This window comes from Microcaecilia unicolor, chromosome 6, assembly GCF_901765095.1.
Source record: "Microcaecilia unicolor chromosome 6, aMicUni1.1, whole genome shotgun sequence".
Classification (NCBI taxonomy): Eukaryota; Metazoa; Chordata; class Amphibia; order Gymnophiona; family Siphonopidae; genus Microcaecilia; species Microcaecilia unicolor.
Genome location: NC_044036.1, coordinates 83350741 through 83371578, shown reverse-complemented (window position 1 = coordinate 83371578; position 20838 = coordinate 83350741). Strand labels below are relative to the sequence as shown.

The window sequence follows — 20838 nt, the reverse complement described above, 5'->3', positions numbered from 1 at the left end:
GAATACCTTTGTTAGTATCTGATGCTCGCTTAAGAGAATGTGCCTACCGCTGTATTCATAGGGGATATGTGACTACTGTACAATTAGCTCATATGGGAGAGAATCGGAGCCCAGAGTGTCTTAAATGTGGAAAGGATCCTGGCACAATGCTACATATGTTTTGGAGCTGCCCTGTATTGAAAAGGTTTTGGACACAGGTCCGAGGCTTTTGGGAGGAGCGACTGGGGCTTCGGATTTCAGGGACAGTTGAACAACTGCTTTTGGATATCCCGGGGTCCTTTAGAGGGCTGAATAAATTTGAAACAATATTGCTTAGAAAGTTGAGTTTGCTGGCCAGGAAATGTATATTACAGTACTGGACAATTAAAGATCCTCCAGCATATTGGCACTGGAGAAACCAATTGCACCAGCTGGTTTCTTGGGAGGCTAGAGAATCTCGGCTCTCAAAGAACAAGAGAGTCACGTTCTTGGCTGTTTGGGGTCCTTATTTGAGAAGTCTAAGCCATAGAGGTCGTAGTTTACTCTTAAATGAAGGATAATTCCATGGATCATACTGAATAGATCTCCAGGTCTGGGGGAGGGAGGGAGGGAGGGGGGAAGAAGAAGAGGGGGGTTGGGGGGAGGGTGGGGGTTGGATAAGTTTAATCTGATGAGAGTAATAATAAACAGGTTGTATTTAAAAAAGCAAAAATGATACATGTTTATTGACTAATGATTGTATAATTAGTTTGAGGATTGATGAATGTTAAATGCAGAACCTTGTATGGCACCGTTTATGTTCTTGCAATTTCAATAAAAAACGTTTAAATATATAAAATGAATCGGAGAAAATGTTTCTTCACTCAGTGTAATTAAACACTGGAATTCGTTGCCAGAGAATGTGGTAAAGGTGGTTAGCTTAGCAGGGTTTTTAAAAGGTTTGGATGGATTTCTAAAGGAAAAGTCCATAGACCTTATAAAAATGACTTGGGGAAAATCCACTGCTTTATTTCTGGGATAAGCAACATAAAATGTATTGAACATTTATGGAATCTTGCCAGATATTTGTGACCTGGATTGGCCACTGTTGGAAACAGGATTCTGGGCTTGATGGACCTTTGGTCTGTCCCATTGTGGCAATACTTATGTTCTTATGGTAGAGCAGATCCCTGAGGCACTTCACAAAGTAAAGAGTATTGAGGGAAGAAGACATTATTCAATGTCACCACAAACATATGGTCTGACAGAATCGAACCAAACCATTTCAATATGACAATAGACTGTAGCTCTAATTCAACTTAGAGAAAATTTGAAGTGAATAGATTAATTAGCTTACCATAACACGCTTCTGTTCAGAACAGTGCTACTCTTTTATATTTTATGTTTCAACAGTTTTATTGAGAATCCAACAAGTTAAACATTTCAACAAGCTCTGTATGATTTGACATAAGTAAGCATCATAAAAACAAAACAGTACAGAGTAAGAGAATCCATCCTCAAGGTTTTAAATTTCCTCCCCTCCCCCCACCCCACCTGTGAACCACCCCTTTACCCAGACCTACTCCCTTAACTAATCAGGGGAAAAAAAACAAATTGTTGCCCACAAGGTGGAACGTCAAGTTTTACCTTCCTCCTAGGAAGAGGGGTTTTTATGATTCAACTATTTTTTATTGAAGCATCGTACTAATTACAACCCACTTTAAATGCAAACATATTATTGTGCCACTCTACACCCAACTTCTACCATGACCAAAGGCATCCCCCATAGGCCCCTTAAACAAATAACACACCCTTCCCATAACCAAAAGGCCCCCCCTGACCTACACCTTTATCAAATCTTCCACCAAAGACCTCTCATTTATCCCTAACTCCCCCCCCCACTCCCCACCCCCCTCCTACTACCCCCCACCCACGACTAACCCTGTCATCTTTCACAAACTACAAAACATACTGGACAGCTACTACTCCTAAAACCTCTATATAGTGTTCACTATTAAGCTACGACTCCAAGGACTGAGAGACTTCAAAAAAGAATCCCAGATTTGAAGAAATCTCTTCCTGCGTCCCAGGGACCCCCTCGCCGCCCTTGCCTCTCATGTGGCTAAAAGATGTATCTGTTTCCTCCAATGCCAAAAATTAGGAGGATCCGATGATGTCCAATACTGCAATGCCATTTTCCAGGCCACTAAAATCAACTTACGACACAAAACACTAGCTGGTCTAGGCATGGGGCGGAATGCCCTGGGCTTGTCCAACAGGAATTGAGCTTCCGAACCTTGTATCGTACATCCCACCAATTGAATTAAATATCTTCTAACTTGAGCCCAAAAATGTTGCACTCCAAGGCAAGCCCATATAGCACAATAGAAGGAGTGAGGGCTCTGCACGCATTTGGAACATGCCGAGCCCCCCTGCTCACTCACATGTGCCAACTGAGCTTTAGTCATGTATGCGTTTTTATATTTTAAATGGATGGATTTTATTTGTAGGAATGGCTTTTATACCCAGATTAGGATCAGGACCCCAGTCACTTGGATGTATATCTGAGGTAAATGCAGCAAAATTTGGCCCTTGCTACACAGTGGGCTGGGGGCCTGTTCAAGCTAAAGCTTCGGTGGCAGTGATCATGAGGCAGAGCATTTGGCCTCTTCCGCCCTGCCACCCTGACTCTTTTACTGTCCCTCCCCATGCCAGCCTGGAACTTGGAGGAGGGCAACAGCAGTGCAAAAGCCTTGCAGGGCTGGTGTTAAGAGGGTACATATAGGACAATTGCTCTGGGCCCTCTGGCTATGGAAAGCCCCATGCTTGTCTGAAGCTAAAGAAGACACTGTCTGATGGTGGATGTTCAGGCCTTGCCCTGGGTCCCAGCATGTTTAACACTGGTCCTAAAGCCTTGAGCTGCTTTCTTCCCCAATGCTGCCAGGGGATAGAGTGTTGTGGTTTTACCATGGAGTTCAAAGCACAACACTCGGGTCCTGAGCAACAGATGAGGAGGAAGCGGATGCAGCCCAGAGCATTTCACTGCCACTGTCCTCCTCCATGCCCAAAGCTAGCATGGAGAAGGTAAATAAGGGGATCCTGGCGGGGAGGGGGGTGAGCAAGAAGCATTGTGAGGGGTGGTAGAGGGAGGAATAGGAAGATTCACTGAGAATCCTGAGGGAGGGAGATTGGAAGTGTGAATGACCAAGGATCACAGGGAGGGAATAGAAAGAGTGAGTGAGGGGATCATCAGCGGCGGCTGAGAAAGCAAATAGAATGTTAGATATTATAAGGAAAGGAATGGAAAACAAAAATGAGGAAGTCATCCCAATATAACACTATCAAACCCACCGACATAACCACCCAAGATTACACCCTCCCAATCTCAGACAGCCTGAAAATTCTTGGAGTTATAATCGACCGAAATCTCACACTAGAGAGCCAAGCGAAAGCCACAACAAAGAAAATGTTCCACTCAATGTGGAAGCTCAAACGAGTGAAACCTTTTTTCCCGAGGGAAATATTTCGCAATTTGTTACAATCCGTGGTACTAAGCCATCTAGATTACTGTAATGGTATCTATGCGGGATGTAAAGATCAAATCATAAAGAAACTCCAAACTGCTCAAAACACAGCAGCCAGGCTTATATTCGGAAAAACAAGATTTGAAAGCACCAAACTGCTGTGAGAAAAACTGCACTGGCTCCCAATTAAAGAACATATTGCATTTAAAATCTGTACCCTGGTTCATAAAATCATCTACGGCAATGCCCCGGGATATATGATAGACCTTATAGATCTACCAACCAGAAACACAACAAGATCAACATGAACATACCTAAATCTCCACTACCCAAGCTGCAAAGGACTCAAATACAAATCAACCTATGCATCCAGCTTCTCTTTTATAAGCACGCAACTATGGAACGCGCTACCAATCTCTGTGAAAACAACATACGACCACCTAAACTTCCGGAAACTCCTAAAGACTAACCTGTTCGGAAAGGCATACCCCCGCAACACAACAATATATAAACTCGTACTGGACATAACCTAACTCTTCCTCCTTATGACCCCCAATGTGTCTACCACACTTGATCATTCGCTACCATAACCTCACTATGTATTTGTTCATACCGGTATTGGCGATCACCTCTACTGTACAATGTAAGCCACATTGAGCCTGCAAATAGGTGGGAAAATGTGGGATACAAATGCAACAAATAAATAAAAATTATAATGGATTTAAAGGGCTGTGGGCAGATTCCCAGAGGAAAAATCCATACACAAGAATTAGGCAAGTAGACTTCAGAATGCCATCACTCATTCCTGTGAAGAGACTGCAAGAAATGGATCTTTTCTTTGGAACCTACAAGGCACTTCCTACTGGCCTGAATTGACCGCTGTTGGAAAAAGGATGCTGGGCTAGACGGACCTTTGGTCTAACCCGGTATGGCAATTCTTATGTTCTTAAAATTCCCACACACATCTGCTCAAAGGCATGTATCGGGTTTTAGAAGAGTGCTTGTTTCATTGATTCTTCTTAATCCCGTGTAGTTTATTTCCACCTTCAAAATGAAATCAAGTTAAAAAATGCAACCTCGTTATTTACATGTGTAAGTTTGTAAAATACAGCAGCTATACATGGAAGTTGTGAAATCACCCTTTCCATGTGTGCCAGCTCCTCCACATGGAATCTGCTGGGTCCATGCTGTTCACTTTTGCAATGTGTATCATATTTTCACTCACGTAAGACATAGTTTTATACCGTTTTTACATTATGACTAGAGGGGGGTCGCAGCTAATACAAGGGTGTGACTAATACATGTTCTTGATTACATAAATATGCAATAGACTATAGAATGTGCAGTTCCTCTGCGCATGGCCAGACAAAAACAGACGCGTCAGCACACATTGGCACCTGTTCTTCTGCGCCAAAATATGTGTGCTTTCATTTTCAGATTTGTTCGGACATGCGCACATTTGTTGCTCACTATCTCTGTCTAAGACCTACAGTTTGTAGCCTCACATCCACGCACGAGCATTCGGTCCACAATAATGTGTGTGTGCACCCAAAGGGTGGCTAAATACATAGGTGCAGGTAATACACGTGCGGCTTATGCAGAGGCACACTTACACGAAGGCAGAAAATCCACAGCTTATGCTAGGGGGTGGCTTATAATTGTGTGCAGCTTATATGTGCGAAAATATGGTCTGCCTGATATTTTTGTTAAAAATGGCCGCTAAAATGGCACTTAGGCTGCTATCTGGCAATATTCAGTGCCAGATAGCCAGCTGTCCGGCACTGAATATTGCCAGTTGGCATTTTAAAGATAGCCGGTTATATCACATGCTATTACCGGCTATCTGTCAATTTTCAAAGGTAGACCGGCCAAGTTTGGCTGTAAAGAACAAAGCATCAGAAAACTTCAAACTGCCCAAAACACTGCAGCCAGACTTATATTTGGAAAAACAAAATACGAAAGTGCTAGGCCACTGAGAGAAAACTTGCACTGGCTTCCTCTTAAAGAACGTATAACTTTCAAAATACGCACTCTGCTGCATAAAATAATTCACGGTGATACTCCGACCTACATGTTAGACCTTATTGACCTACCACCCAGGAATGCTAAAAGATCGGCACGCACATTCCTAAATCTTCACTTCCCCAGCTGTAAAGGTCTAAAATATAAACTAATACATGCGTCCAGCTTTTCATACTTGAGTTCACAAATGTAGAATGCTCTACCATTGGACCTGAAAATAATTCACAACCTAATTAACTTCCGCAAGGCACTGAAGACACATCTCTTTAATATGACATACCATAATGACTTATAATTGGAACTGTAATTCACCATCATTTACTTAACAATAGGATTACTCTCTTCCTATACTGTATTGTTTAATTTTATATGCAATTCTTGTTCAATATGTGATACCATTTATATATTTCCCTTTTTTACCCAACTGTTCATTTAGCATTCATGTTCTATATATATTACCAATTGTATATGTATTCTGAAATGACATAAGTCATGACGGAAAAATTGCAAGCCACATTGAGCCTGCAAATAGGTGGAAAAATGTGGGATACAAATGCAAGACAAACCAAAAAACAGCGGGCATTATATATCAGTTGTGAATAAATGACTGAGGAGGAGAGAACCTCAGACCGGTGACACTTTTTTAATCAATAAGATTATATCAATGTGGCCACAAATATGTAATCACTGGTCCTCTGCCAACCTCCTACCTCAATATTCATTTGTGTGCTTCCAATAACCGTTAGTGCTAAATAACACAACCATATTCCAAAAATATCAATCATCACAGCTACTTAGCTTGTTGCTGCTCCAACCAGGGGCTCCTCGATGGTCTGAGGTCCTCTCCTCCTCAGTCATTTATTCACAACTGATATATAATGCCCGCTGTTTTTTGGTTTGTCATGACATATGATCCAGCGGAGTGATCCCTACTTGTTTTGTTACTTGGATACAAATGCAACAAATAAATAAATAAATAAAATATTTGGCCGCCACAATAGATAGAATAACTTTGGCCGGTCTGACTTTAACTGACCAGTGCTGAATATCAGCTTGGCTGGTTAAAGTCAGACCTGCCAAAGTTAAACCGGATATTCAGCCTGGCTATCTCCCGCAGTCTAAATATCGGGCAGGGTATCTTTATAAAATGGCTGCTACCACTGCATGTGCTGACAAAGATGTGCACTTCTGCGGTATTGTAGAAAAGGATCTGTGTTGCTAGATCCTGTTCTAAAATACCATCAGCACTGAGCATGTCCTGACCTGAACATCTCAATTCTGATCTCTATGTTCTATGCTAAATGGGGCTCCATATATTTATAACAAGATCACTAGCGTTTATATCCTATGTAATCAAATCAGTAACAATTTAGATTCTGTTGAAGTTTGTTACCTCCGGAATTTTGTTTTTTTTGGGGGGTGGGGGGTAGAGGGAGTTATTGTTATTTGCCTATAAAATTTACAATACCTTTTACAGTCTGTCTTGTGTAATGGTCTTTATCCCCCCAATACTGAGCCTGCAGTGGTTGGCATTTTTTTAAAATGTTGCCCACCACCAGTAAAAAGAAACCCCAATATTCAGCGGCAGTATCCAGATAGTGACTGCCCCTGAGTACCTGGACTCAGCGCTGACCAGTTAGCAGTAACTAACCAGATTAAGTTTAGACAGCCATTTTGCTGTCCTAACTTTATCCAGATAGCTCTGCCCAAGATCCATCCACCGATAGCCCTGGTATTATCCGGATCATACGAAGGGGGTCAGAGTAAATATCTGGCAGTTAATGCAGCAGAATAGCTCTCTTGCTGTCATTTATCTGGGTGAGAGCCACTCCTAGTAGGATAAGTGGAGGAGTAGCCTAGCGGTTAGTACAGCAGCCTGGGGAACTGGTTTTGATTCCCATTGTGGCTCCTTGTGACTCTGGCAAGTCACTTGACCCTCCATTGCCCTAGGTACAAAATAAGTATCTGTATATAATCTATAAACTGCTTTGATTGTAACCACGGAAAGGCAATATAACAAGTTCCATCCTCTTCCCTTTGAATATCAACCGCATAGTTTTCATTTTGTAAAATGCACTTTAAGGTCCTTGTACTCTCTGTACAATTCTTAGAGTTTTTTGAAAAGGCAATATATAAATATGATAATTAATAGAATTTCAACATAGTTGGGACAAAGCTAAAGGGCAGTGACAGGGCTGGAACTAGAATGCTTCTGCTAGTGATCAGTGGCTTGGATGTGACTGGCTACCATGAAGGAAGCCTGGCAAAAAGCTGGGGGCCATCTGCTGCTGGACTGACAATAGTGCTGAGAGATGGTGAGTGCAGCACGCACTGTTCTTACCTCTGCTCATGCTAGCGTGGCGCCTGTTGATCCCAGTTTTCAAACCTCTAAGTGCTTCATGTAGGACTGCCACAAGGATTAAGTCAAGCAGTAACAGCCATGAGATCTCATTTCATTCCCATGACAGTCCAAGATGCTTGGCCACTTGGAGAGGGATTGATGAGTGGGATCAAGGGGCTGGAAAGCAGCCCTGCTAGAGAAAAGTGCCACACTCACCTCCCCTTAACTATCAGACTTTAAACATGTTATATATGTCCCAAGGAAAGGGGAAGAGGCAGAGAGTGATCCCTGAACCTTCCACTGCACCTCCTCCTCCTCACATCTTCACTGCATTACCTTGAGAAACATGGCATTAGAGGGACTCATCGTAAATTTTCTGCTTGGGACCCACTCAGTCATAGCTATTCCACCTCTCATATCCCGCAGCAGTGCCCAGGCACCACCACAATTTATTGCAGTGCTGGGCATTGGCGGGGACAGGTTTGAGAGGTCAGGTAAAAAAAAACGGGGGCTGGTGGGGACTAGTTTTGGTTTCAGTTTGGGAATTTGTATGGTTATGTACCCAGTGTAGGAAAGAACTCAGAAGAAGGCAACTAGGCAGACTGGGTGGAACAACTTGTCCTTATCTGCCATTAGCTACTATAATACTCTAGTATATATTATATAGTGACCCCACTCTCTAACTGATTTGCTGGCAGGAATGGACAGCTAATGTCCAGGGTTAGAGAATACTGGTCCCTGCATGCCAGAAGCAGATCTTGGGCTGAAGGACCCCAAAGGTAAAGGAAGCCAGGTGAGATGGAGTATCTCTTGTTAGGCTTTAGGACTTAAAGCCAGGGAAGCTAAGAACCAGCACTAAGGAGACTAAAGGTGCTTACAGAAGAGTAAAGTGAAACAACCATCCACTAGAAAAGAAGGGAGAATCTAGGAGAGGATACAACCCAGAGGAGAAGGTCTAATACTGAATCCTCTTTGTGTCTGAAACATGCAGTACAAAAATATGTTCTATCTCGTCAATTACGATCACTAATGTCTTCTGATCTTGTAATACCTGCCTTAAATTGAGTGCACTTGGACCTAACTAGAAGAAGAGTTTTTTCAATAACAGGGCCAACAATGTGGATTAAGCTGCCAAGTCATCTTAAAAATGAATGACTTGTACAAACATTTAAACACCAACTGAAAGCACGTTTGCTATTCCTGGCATACCACGTATCTACTGTTACTTCTTTGTCTATTAGAGAGAATTGCAACTTCTCCTGTTTGTGTATTATGAAGAATTTGTTTTGTATTTTCTTTTTTATGTGATTTTATGAATATATTTTTGTAAGCCGCCCTGGACGGGTTAAAAATAATAAATCCAATCCAAGGTGGTTTCACTAGGTAGGAGAGGCTCTTGTCCAGTTGAACTCACTGACCAGCTCCAAAGCAGATATTGAGGAGCAGTTAGCTGGAGAGTGCCAATACCTACTCTGAGGACCACAGCACTCTCCAGTTAGTGCTGGGGTGGGGGCAAGGGCAGAGTCAGGGTAGATCTGAAAGTTATCTGGCCACCACCAATATTCAATGCCGGGATCTGAATAACTAACCAGGCAAGTAGGACCACACATAGGGGGGAATTCTGATAGTTCAAATATTTTTATTGAATTTCTGAAAACATATTCAAACAAAAATAAACAAACAATAAACTTTTGCATACAGGATACAGCAATAGTTTCATACATTGCAATAACATTAATCAGTAGTACCAATAGAAATAAGTGGAAAGTTTTACTGATGAATTTCGAGTTACGTTGGTTTACTTAATCTTGTGATTTGCAAAATTGTACAACCTGATCCCTTGTCTGGATAAACATATGCATGAGGTTATTACGCTCTGCAATTATTTTTTCATACTTAAAAATCATGCAAACATTGGCCCACCAAAAGCAATAAGAAACTAGTTTATGATTTTTCCAATTCTTAATGATAGTGGAGATTGCTATGGCCACCAATGTGTCAAACGGTTTGTAATTACATTTATGACCTAAGTGTTTCAACCCAGCAGAACGAAATACAATGAGATAGAATGTAAGAGGAAGGGTCAAGTGAAGCAGTTCACATATTCTATCCCAGAATAAGGACCAGAAAATTTTAAGATCAGGACAGGAAAAGCACGTGTTCTAATGTACCAATATGTTTATTCTGTATAGGGTGCCCAAAGTTAGGTGCCGGATGATGTTTGCTGAATGTGAATTCCATAAAGGCAGTTCCACACAGAACACTAGATTTAATTTTTTTGTTGTTGTTGCATTTGTACCCTGTGCTTTCCCACTCATGGCAGGCTCAATGCGGCAGGCAATAGAGGGTTAAGTGACTTGCCCAGAGTCACAAGGAGCTGCCTGTGCCGGGAATCGAACTCAGTTTCTCAGTTCCGCAGGACCAAAGTCCACCACCCTAACCACTAGGCCACTCCTCCACTCATTGTCAAGCCTAACTTTAGGTGTGAGCACTTATGCCTGACAAAGAATGCTTGCACCTATCTACTGTCAATTAGGTGTGGAAATGGAAGTATCGTATAACTCTGTGCCTAAATCCTGGGAACACCCATGACCCGCCTATACCCTTTCCTTGGCCACGCCCCCTATAGAGTTGTGCATGAGATGAATTAGGCGCACAGGTTATAGAAGTAGCCTAATGGTTAGTGCAGCAGGCTTTGATCCTAGCAACCTGGTTTCAATTCCCACTGCAGCTCCTTGTGACCTTGGGCAAGTCACTTAACCCTCCATTGCCCTGGGTACAAAAAACTTAGATTGTGAGCCCTCTAGGGACGGAGAAAGTACCTGCATATAGTGTAACTGGAGTCTTTTGTACTTTGCAGTTTCAGCATCTCCTGTGAGATTGAAGCAGCAGTAGAGAACGGGCCTACCTCACCAAAGCCCAGGAAGAGTGTGGTGAAGCGGCTGAGCTTGTAAGTGTTGGATTATTTGTAGTAAATAATTAGCAGATTTTAGTACACACAGCTTCAGCTTTAGAAATGTTAATTTCTTTCTTCATCTCTCTCTCATTCACCCCTGAATAATTCACTGCTGAGTCACTTTAAAGTTGAAGTAACAAAACATCTGTTTACTCACAGTTTGTAGTTAGATTATAATCAGACAGGCTTATATATACATATTACTATACATTTGTATTATCAGCTCCTTCCATGTGCTTAGATGGTAATGGATGCTCACACCACCATAGATCCTCTCAGGTTAGGAGAGATCATGAGCTCCATGTGCTCCATGTGCTGCATGTGCTGCATCTAACCCCCAACAGGAAGTTGCATAGCTGTGTGACCTCTCTAAGTAATTCACATCAGAGGTCACAGAGTAATCACAGAGAAATAATAGGTGACAGGCAATGCATGTAAAATACAATTACATTCCAACAAACCCCTTCTCATGCATAACTGTCATGCAATTATTTATTCATACAAAGTCCAAGCTTTATACGCAGATTCACAAAATGTTCTCTGGGTAACGGTTTGGTCATGATGTCAGCTGTCATCTCACTGGTGTGACAATAGTGTAGACTGATGACCCCTTCTTTCGCCAACTCTCGCACGTTGTGGTATTTCGTTGCGATGTGCTTGGTGCGTGACTGAACCTTGTCATTCTGTGACAGTCGGATGCAGCTCTGATTATCTTCCATTATCTGGATTGGTCTCTGTTCAGCTATTCCAAAATCCAGCAAAAGTTTTTCAATCCACATCAGTTCTCTGCACGCTTCCCATACAGCCACATATTCAGCTTCTGTAGAAGACAAACTCACAATACTTTGTTTATGACTGGCCCATGAAATTTGTACATTTCCATACATAAACACATATCCACTTGTGGATTTATAATCAGAATGATCCCCTGCCCAATCTGAATCACAGTAACATATTAGTTTTGGATTACTATTGGCTGAAATCTTTAATTTACAATCAATGGTACCCTTTAAATACCTTACCATCCTTTTAACTGCAGTCCAATCTGATTTGGTAGGTGAGCTGACCCTTCTGCTCAAAATTCCTACTGCATTTGCTATATCAGCCCTGTATGTGGTAGCTAGATATAAAAGCTTACCTATGGCTGATCTATATTGGATGTTATCTGGTAAAGGTTCTCTTACTGTTTCATCCTTCAGAAAATCAGTGATCATGGGAGTGCTTACAACTTGGGCATCTTGCATACCTAAACTTTCAATAAGCTCATTTATTTTCTGCTTCTGGCTTAGAAGATAAGAACCATCATTTTGTTTCTCAATTTCTATACCAAGATAGTATGACACATTACCAAGTTCTTTTATCTCAACATTGAGGTTTAAACACTTTACAATGTCCTTGTACTCTTGCTCACTTTGCTTGCAATGAGCAGATCATCAACAAAAGCTAAAATGTATGCATATTGTCCATTTGTGCACCTAGTGTACAAGCATTTATCTGCTTCACCTTGTTTAAATCCTAAATTTGTCAATATTTCATGCAATTTTTCATTCCAACATTTTGCACTTTGCTTTAATCCATAAAGACCTTTGTTTAATTTACACACTAGCTGTCTTTGTTTTGTATTTATGAAACCTGTTGGCTGTTCCATGTACAAGTCTTCAGTTATTTCTCCATGAAGAAACGCTGTTTTCACATCAATGTGTTTGACTTGCATGCCTTTTGAGACTGCAATGCTCAGAAGTGTTCTTATTGTCGTGTGTTTCACTACAGGTGCAAACACTTCATCAAAATCTTTTCCATATTTTTGAAGATATCCCTTTGCCACTAATCTGGCTTTATACCTTTCCACTTTTCCTTGTGCATTCCTTTTTAACTTGAATACCCATTTGCATCCTATAGCTTTCTTGCCAGGAGGTAATTTTGTAAGAATCCAAGTATTATTTTTATCCAATGCATCAATTTCTTCTTGTGCAGCTTTATGCCATTCAGCAGCTTCTTCTGCTGGCATTTTCTCAATCTCATCCCATGTTAAGGGCTCTTGAGCTTCTGCTGACTTTGTTAGGTAAGACAGTCTTGGGGGTGGAACACCTTTGTTTTCCCTGGATGAGCGTCTGACAACAGGTTGGTCTGACCTTTCCGCATCCTCTAAATCTGAGAGTCCTTCTCCAATTGATTCCCCTTCTCCAACTGTACTGTCTTCTTCAATGATCCTTTCTGTGTCTGCTTCCTCTGCCTGTTCCTCGTTAGATACAGGTGAGTTGCTTTCAGACATCTGCCTTGGTATGGCATTTATATACACTGGCATGTCTATTATGGTTCTAGTTTCATATTCTGGATGATAAGGCTCATCTGGGATAATCCAGCCTTTATCAACCCTTTTGTTTTCATCAAAATATGTAACATGTCTTATGCCAACAATGCCAGTTTTCAGATTCAAAATTCTATATCCTTTGTGTCCTGGAGCATAGCCAACTAAAATGCCCCTTTGTGTTGTGGAATCCAGCTTATGCCTTCTTTGCTTTGGTATATGAGCATATGCTGTACTTCCAAATGTTCTTATGTGTGACAGGTTTGGCTTCCTACCATGCCATGTCTCATGTGGTGTGCGCTCAGCACCTTTAGTTGGCATTCTGTTTTGTAGGTACACTGCTGTGAGAATGGCTTCCCCCCATAGTCTTTTAGGGAGATTGCTATCTGACAGCATACATCTGGTCATTTCCACAAGTGACCTAAATTTCTCTCTGCAACAGAATTTTGCTCTGGTGTATAAGCTACTGTTGTGATATGCTGAATGCCTTCTTGTTCTAGAAATGTGCGCATGCTTTGTGAAATGAACTCACCACCATTGTCGGTCTGAAGAACCTTTGGTTTTCTTTCAAATTTATTGCTCACCATGGCTACGTATTTCTTCAGCATGTCTGTGACTTGACCTTTTTCTTTCAGCAAATAGGCCACACAGTATCTAGAGAAATCATCCAAGAATATTAGCACAAATCTGTTATTTCCCAATGATGGGATATTAAACGGTCCACATAAGTCACTGTGTATTAAGTCCAGTACTTTATTACTCCTATTTCCTGTGTATGCAGGAAATGAGGGTCTCATACCTTTTTGAGTAACACAGTCTATGCATTTCTCCATTTTACCAGCATCTGCACTTATCTGAATGCCGGTGGCCAGTTGCTTACTGTAAAGATCCTGGATCACCTTAGAATCACGATGTCCCAGGCGGCGGCGCCAGATTTCCAGACTACATTTACCATCATTCTTCCTTACTTGCGCCAGATGTGAGGCTTCACCTGAAATGTTCAGCTTATAAACATTATGCATAAAAGCTTCAGCATACACTTCATCATTTTTAGAGATTGTGCACTTACTGTTTTCAAAATGAATCACAAAACCCTTCTTATCTAATGTAGATACACTAAGCATATTGCAAACTGCTTGGGGAATATACAAGACATCACTTACAGGAATTTCTTTAACTTCATTAGACACTTTGCATTTTAAGAATCCAATACCTTTGGCTTGGATCTTAGCAGTCCCTGCGTTTGCAGTTTTAAGAATACCTTCCTCTGGACACATTTCCTGAAAGAAATTCTTACAATTGGTTAAATGGCATGTGCTCCCTGAATCCAAAATCCAAGTACTTTCATTTGAATTATTATTTACCATAGTCAAAGATTTTTCTGCCATTAGAAAGCCCTTGTGTTTATCTTTGTCCTTCATACATTTCCTGGTTTGAAAATTCTTTAGTTCCATTGGCTTAGGTGAGCTAGAGGGAGTGTTTTGTGTTTCCTTACACCATTTAGATACATGTCCCTCCTTTCCACATGAGTAGCAAATCAGCTTGCCCTTGGGTGGAGTTTTCCCATAGCTCCGCCTTCCTCTGTTCTTTGCCAAGAAATTTGTTTCATTTCTCTCTGACTGACTTTGAGAACACATCTCCTCAGAATCATTTATTATGCATTCCTGCCTTAGTTTTGATGTTGCCTGTTCAAAAGATTGCCCTTCAATGGCCTCATTTACAGACCTAAAAACATCAAACTTCTTTGATAGTGAGGTAAAAAGAAATGCTCTTTTCAATGCATCACACATGGGAATTCCAGAAAGTTCTAGCTTTTGAAATGAAGACATAAGATGCATAATGTGATCATTACATTTACTTTTATCCCTTAATTTGGTTTCATTCAACTCTGCTAACCAAATTGGTTGCTGCTTTGCATATGTAGTTGCATACATAGTTCTCAGTTTATATAAAATGTCCTTTGGTGTATCTTTTCCCTCCACTAATATGGCTTGTTTCTCTGAGAGAGCTTCCAAAAGCATGCACTTCACATAATAGTTTGCATTGTCCCATTCAGCCATATTTTCAGCTGTTCTGTCTTGGTCTAAGCATATATTTAATCCTTTTGCTCGAAGGAGACATATGAATCTTAATTCCCACTGCTGATAATTAAACTCATTTAATTTAGGCACCTTGAGAGAGTAGAACAATAGTGAATTTCTTCCCTCAGCCATTTTCTTAGCCTTCTGTCTGCTGTGTGGGGGGAGAGAGAGACAGACTGAATCTTTCCTTTAAAACTTAAGAGAAAAATGTGGCCTTTTTTTTTTTTTTTTTTTGCCTGGTAATATTTCTCTTCTTTTTCAATTCCTGAGCCCCTGGGCCCATAACCCTTTTGTTGGATTATTTGTAGTAAATAATTAGCAGATTTTAGTACACACAGCTTCAGCTTTAGAAATGTTAATTTCTTTCTTCATCTCTCTCTCATTCACCCCTGAATAATTCACTGCTGAGTCACTTTAAAGTTGAAGTAACAAAACATCTGTTTACTCACAGTTTGTAGTTAGATTATAATCAGACAGGCTTATATATACATATTACTATACATTTGTATTATCAGCTCCTTCCATGTGCTTAGATGGTAATGGATGCTCACACCACCATAGATCCTCTCAGGTTAGGAGAGATCATGAGCTCCATGTGCTCCATGTGCTGCATGTGCTGCATCTAACCCCCAACAGGAAGTTGCATAGCTGTGTGACCTCTCTAAGTAATTCACATCAGAGGTCACAGAGTAATCACAGAGAAATAATAGGTGACAGGCAATGCATGTAAAATACAATTACATTCCAACAAACCCCTTCTCATGCATAACTGTCATGCAATTATTTATTCATACAAAGTCCAAGCTTTATACGCAGATTCACAAAATGTTCTCTGGGTAACGGTTTGGTCATGATGTCAGCTGTCATCTCACTGGTGTGACAATAGTGTAGACTGATGACCCCTTCTTTCGCCAACTCTCGCACGTTGTGGTATTTCGTTGCGATGTGCTTGGTGCGTGACTGAACCTTGTCATTCTGTGACAGTCGGATGCAGCTCTGATTATCTTCCATTATCTGGATTGGTCTCTGTTCAGCTATTCCAAAATCCAGCAAAAGTTTTTCAATCCACATCAGTTCTCTGCACGCTTCCGATACAGCCACATATTCAGCTTCTGTAGAAGACAAACTCACAATACTTTGTTTATGACTGGCCCATGAAATTTGTACATTTCCATACATAAACACATATCCACTTGTGGATTTATAATCAGAATGATCCCCTGCCCAATCTGAATCACAGTAACATATTAGTTTTGGATTACTATTGGCTGAAATCTTTAATTTACAATCAATGGTACCCTTTAAATACCTTACCATCCTTTTAACTGCAGTCCAATCTGATTTGGTAGGTGAGCTGACCCTTCTGCTCAAAATTCCTACTGCATTTGCTATATCAGCCCTGTATGTGGTAGCTAGATATAAAAGCTTACCTATGGCTGATCTATATTGGATGTTATCTGGTAAAGGTTCTCTTACTGTTTCATCCTTCAGAAAATCAGTGATCATGGGAGTGCTTACAACTTGGGCATCTTGCATACCTAAACTTTCAATAAGCTCATTTATTTTCTGCTTCTGGCTTAGAAGATAAGAACCATCATTTTGTTTCTCAATTTCTATACCAAGATAGTATGACACATTACCAAGTTCTTTTATCTCAACATTGAGGTTTAAACACTTTACAATGTCCTTGTACTCTTGCTCACTTTTGCTTGCAATGAGCAGATCATCAACAAAAGCTAAAATGTATGCATATTGTCCATTTGTGCACCTAGTGTACAAGCATTTATCTGCTTCACCTTGTTTAAATCCTAAATTTGTCAATATTTCATGCAATTTTCATTCCAACATTTTGCACTTTGCTTTAATCCATAAAGACCTTTGTTTAATTTACACACTAGCTGTCTTTGTTTTGTATTTATGAAACCTGTTGGCTGTTCCATGTACAAGTCTTCAGTTATTTCTCCATGAAGAAACGCTGTTTTCACATCAATGTGTTTGACTTGCATGCCTTTTGAGACTGCAATGCTCAGAAGTGTTCTTATTGTCGTGTGTTTCACTACAGGTGCAAACACTTCATCAAAATCTTTTCCATATTTTTGAAGATATCCCTTTGCCACTAATCTGGCTTTATACCTTTCCACTTTTCCTTGTGCATTCCTTTTTAACTTGAATACCCATTTGCATCCTATAGCTTTCTTGCCAGGAGGTAATTTTGTAAGAATCCAAGTATTATTTTTATCCAATGCATCAATTTCTTCTTGTGCAGCTTTATGCCATTCAGCAGCTTCTTCTGCTGGCATTTTCTCAATCTCATCCCATGTTAAGGGCTCTTGAGCTTCTGCTGACTTTGTTAGGTAAGACAGTCTTGGGGGTGGAACACCTTTGTTTTCCCTGGATGAGCGTCTGACAACAGGTTGGTCTGACCTTTCCGCATCCTCTAAATCTGAGAGTCCTTCTCCAATTGATTCCCCTTCTCCAACTGTACTGTCTTCTTCAATGATCCTTTCTGTGTCTGCTTCCTCTGCCTGTTCCTCGTTAGATACAGGTGAGTTGCTTTCAGACATCTGCCTTGGTATGGCATTTATATACACTGGCATGTCTATTATGGTTCTAGTTTCATATTCTGGATGATAAGGCTCATCTGGGATAATCCAGCCTTTATCAACCCTTTTGTTTTCATCAAAATATGTAACATGTCTTATGCCAACAATGCCAGTTTTCAGATTCAAAATTCTATATCCTTTGTGTCCTGGAGCATAGCCAACTAAAATGCCCCTTTGTGTTGTGGAATCCAGCTTATGCCTTCTTTGCTTTGGTATATGAGCATATGCTGTACTTCCAAATGTTCTTATGTGTGACAGGTTTGGCTTCCTACCATGCCATGTCTCATGTGGTGTGCGCTCAGCACCTTTAGTTGGCATTCTGTTTTGTAGGTACACTGCTGTGAGAATGGCTTCCCCCCATAGTCTTTTAGGGAGATTGCTATCTGACAGCATACATCTGGTCATTTCCACAAGTGACCTAATTTTCTCTCTGCAACAGAATTTTGCTCTGGTGTATAAGCTACTGTTGTGATATGCTGAATGCCTTCTTGTTCTAGAAATGTGCGCATGCTTGTGAAATGAACTCACCACCATTGTCGGTCTGAAGAACCTTTGGTTTTCTTTCAAATTTATTGCTCACCATGGCTACGTATTTCTTCAGCATGTCTGTGACTTGACCTTTTTCTTTCAGCAAATAGGCCACACAGTATCTAGAGAAATCATCCAAGAATATTAGCACAAATCTGTTATTTCCCAATGATGGGATATTAAACGGTCCACATAAGTCACTGTGTATTAAGTCCAGTACTTTATTACTCCTATTTCCTGTGTATGCAGGAAATGAGGGTCTCATACCTTTTTGAGTAACACAGTCTATGCATTTCTCCATTTTACCAGCATCTGCACTTATCTGAATGCCGGTGGCCAGTTGCTTACTGTAAAGATCCTGGATCACCTTAGAATCACGATGTCCCAGGCGGCGGCGCCAGATTTCCAGACTACATTTACCATCATTCTTCCTTACTTGCGCCAGATGTGAGGCTTCACCTGAAATGTTCAGCTTATAAACATTATGCATAAAAGCTTCAGCATACACTTCATCATTTTTAGAGATTGTGCACTTACTGTTTTCAAAATGAATCACAAAACCCTTCTTATCTAATGTAGATACACTAAGCATATTGCAAACTGCTTGGGGAATATACAAGACATCACTTACAGGAATTTCTTTAACTTCATTAGACACTTTGCATTTTAAGAATCCAATACCTTTGGCTTGGATCTTAGCAGTCCCTGCGTTTGCAGTTTTAAGAATACCTTCCTCTGGACACATTTCCTGAAAGAAATTCTTACAATTGGTTAAATGGCATGTGCTCCCTGAATCCAAAATCCAAGTACTTTCATTTGAATTATTATTTACCATAGTCAAAGATTTTTCTGCCATTAGAAAGCCCTTGTGTTTATCTTTGTCCTTCATACATTTCCTGGTTTGAAAATTCTTTAGTTCCATTGGCTTAGGTGAGCTAGAGGGAGTGTTTTGTGTTTCCTTACACCATTTAGATACATGTCCCTCCTTTCCACATGAGTAGCAAATCAGCTTGCCCTTGGGTGGAGTTTTCCCATAGCTCCGCCTTCCTCTGTTCTTTGCCAAGAAATTTGTTTCATTTCTCTCTGACTGACTTTGAGAACACATCTCCTCAGAATCATTTATTATGCATTCCTGCCTTAGTTTTGATGTTGCCTGTTCAAAAGATTGCCCTTCAATGGCCTCATTTACAGACCTAAAAACATCAAACTTCTTTGATAGTGAGGTAAAAAGAAATGCTCTTTTCAATGCATCACACATGGGAATTCCAGAAAGTTCTAGCTTTTGAAATGAAGACATAAGATGCATAATGTGATCATTACATTTACTTTTATCCCTTAATTTGGTTTCATTCAACTCTGCTAACCAAATTGGTTGCTGCTTTGCATATGTAGTTGCATACATAGTTCTCAGTTTATATAAAATGTCCTTTGGTGTATCTTTTCCCTCCACTAATATGGCTTGTTTCTCTGAGAGAGCTTCCAAAAGCATGCACTTCACATAATAGTTTGCATTGTCCCATTCAGCCATATTTTCAGCTGTTCTGTCTTGGTCTAAGCATATATTTAATCCTTTTGCTCGAAGGAGACATATGAATCTTAATTCCCACTGCTGATAATTAAACTCATTTAATTTAGGCACCTTGAGAGAGTAGAACAATAGTGAATTTCTTCCCTCAGCCATTTTCTTAGCCTTCTGTCTGCTGTGTGGGGGGAGAGAGAGACAGACTGAATCTTTCCTTTAAAACTTAAGAGAAAAATGTGGCCTTTTTTTTTTTTTTTTTTTTGCCTGGTAATATTTCTCTTCTTTTTCAATTCCTGAGCCCCTGGGCCCATAACCCTTTTGTTGGATTATTTGTAGTAAATAATTAGCAGATTTTAGTACACACAGCTTCAGCTTTAGAAATGTTAATTTCTTTCTTCATCTCTCTCTCATTCACCCCTGAATAATTCACTGCTGAGTCACTTTAAAGTTGAAGTAACAAAACATCTGTTTACTCACAGTTTGTAGTTAGATTATAATCAGACAGGCTTATATATACATATTACTATACATTTGTATTATCAGCTCCTTCCATGTGCTTAGATGGTAATGGATGCTCACACCACCATAGATCCTCTCAGGTTAGGAGAGATCATGAGCTCCATGTGCTCCATGTGCTGCATGTGCTGCATCTAACCCCCAACAGGAAGTTGCATAGCTGTGTGACCTCTCTAAGTAATTCACATCAGAGGTCACAGAGTAATCACAGAGAAATAATAGGTGACAGGCAATGCATGTAAAATACAATTACATTCCAACAAACCCCTTCTCATGCATAACTGTCATGCAATTATTTATTCATACAAAGTCCAAGCTTTATACGCAGATTCACAAAATGTTCTCTGGGTAACGGTTTGGTCATGATGTCAGCTGTCATCTCACTGGTGTGACAATAGTGTAGACTGATGACCCCTTCTTTCGCCAACTCTCGCACGTTGTGGTATTTCGTTGCGATGTGCTTGGTGCGTGACTGAACC

The 20838-nt window shown here is 40.5% G+C and overlaps 1 protein-coding gene across 1 annotated transcript in view; it reads left to right on the top strand.

Moving 5' to 3' along the window:
• Positions 1–20838, top strand: part of RGL1 (ral guanine nucleotide dissociation stimulator like 1) — a 259243-nt gene that overhangs the window by 219266 nt on the left and 19139 nt on the right. The window contains exon 14 of the mRNA XM_030205352.1: positions 10706–10795. Coding sequence (XP_030061212.1) covers positions 10706–10795 — 90 coding nt within the window. The remainder of the gene's footprint in view (positions 1–10705; positions 10796–20838) is intronic.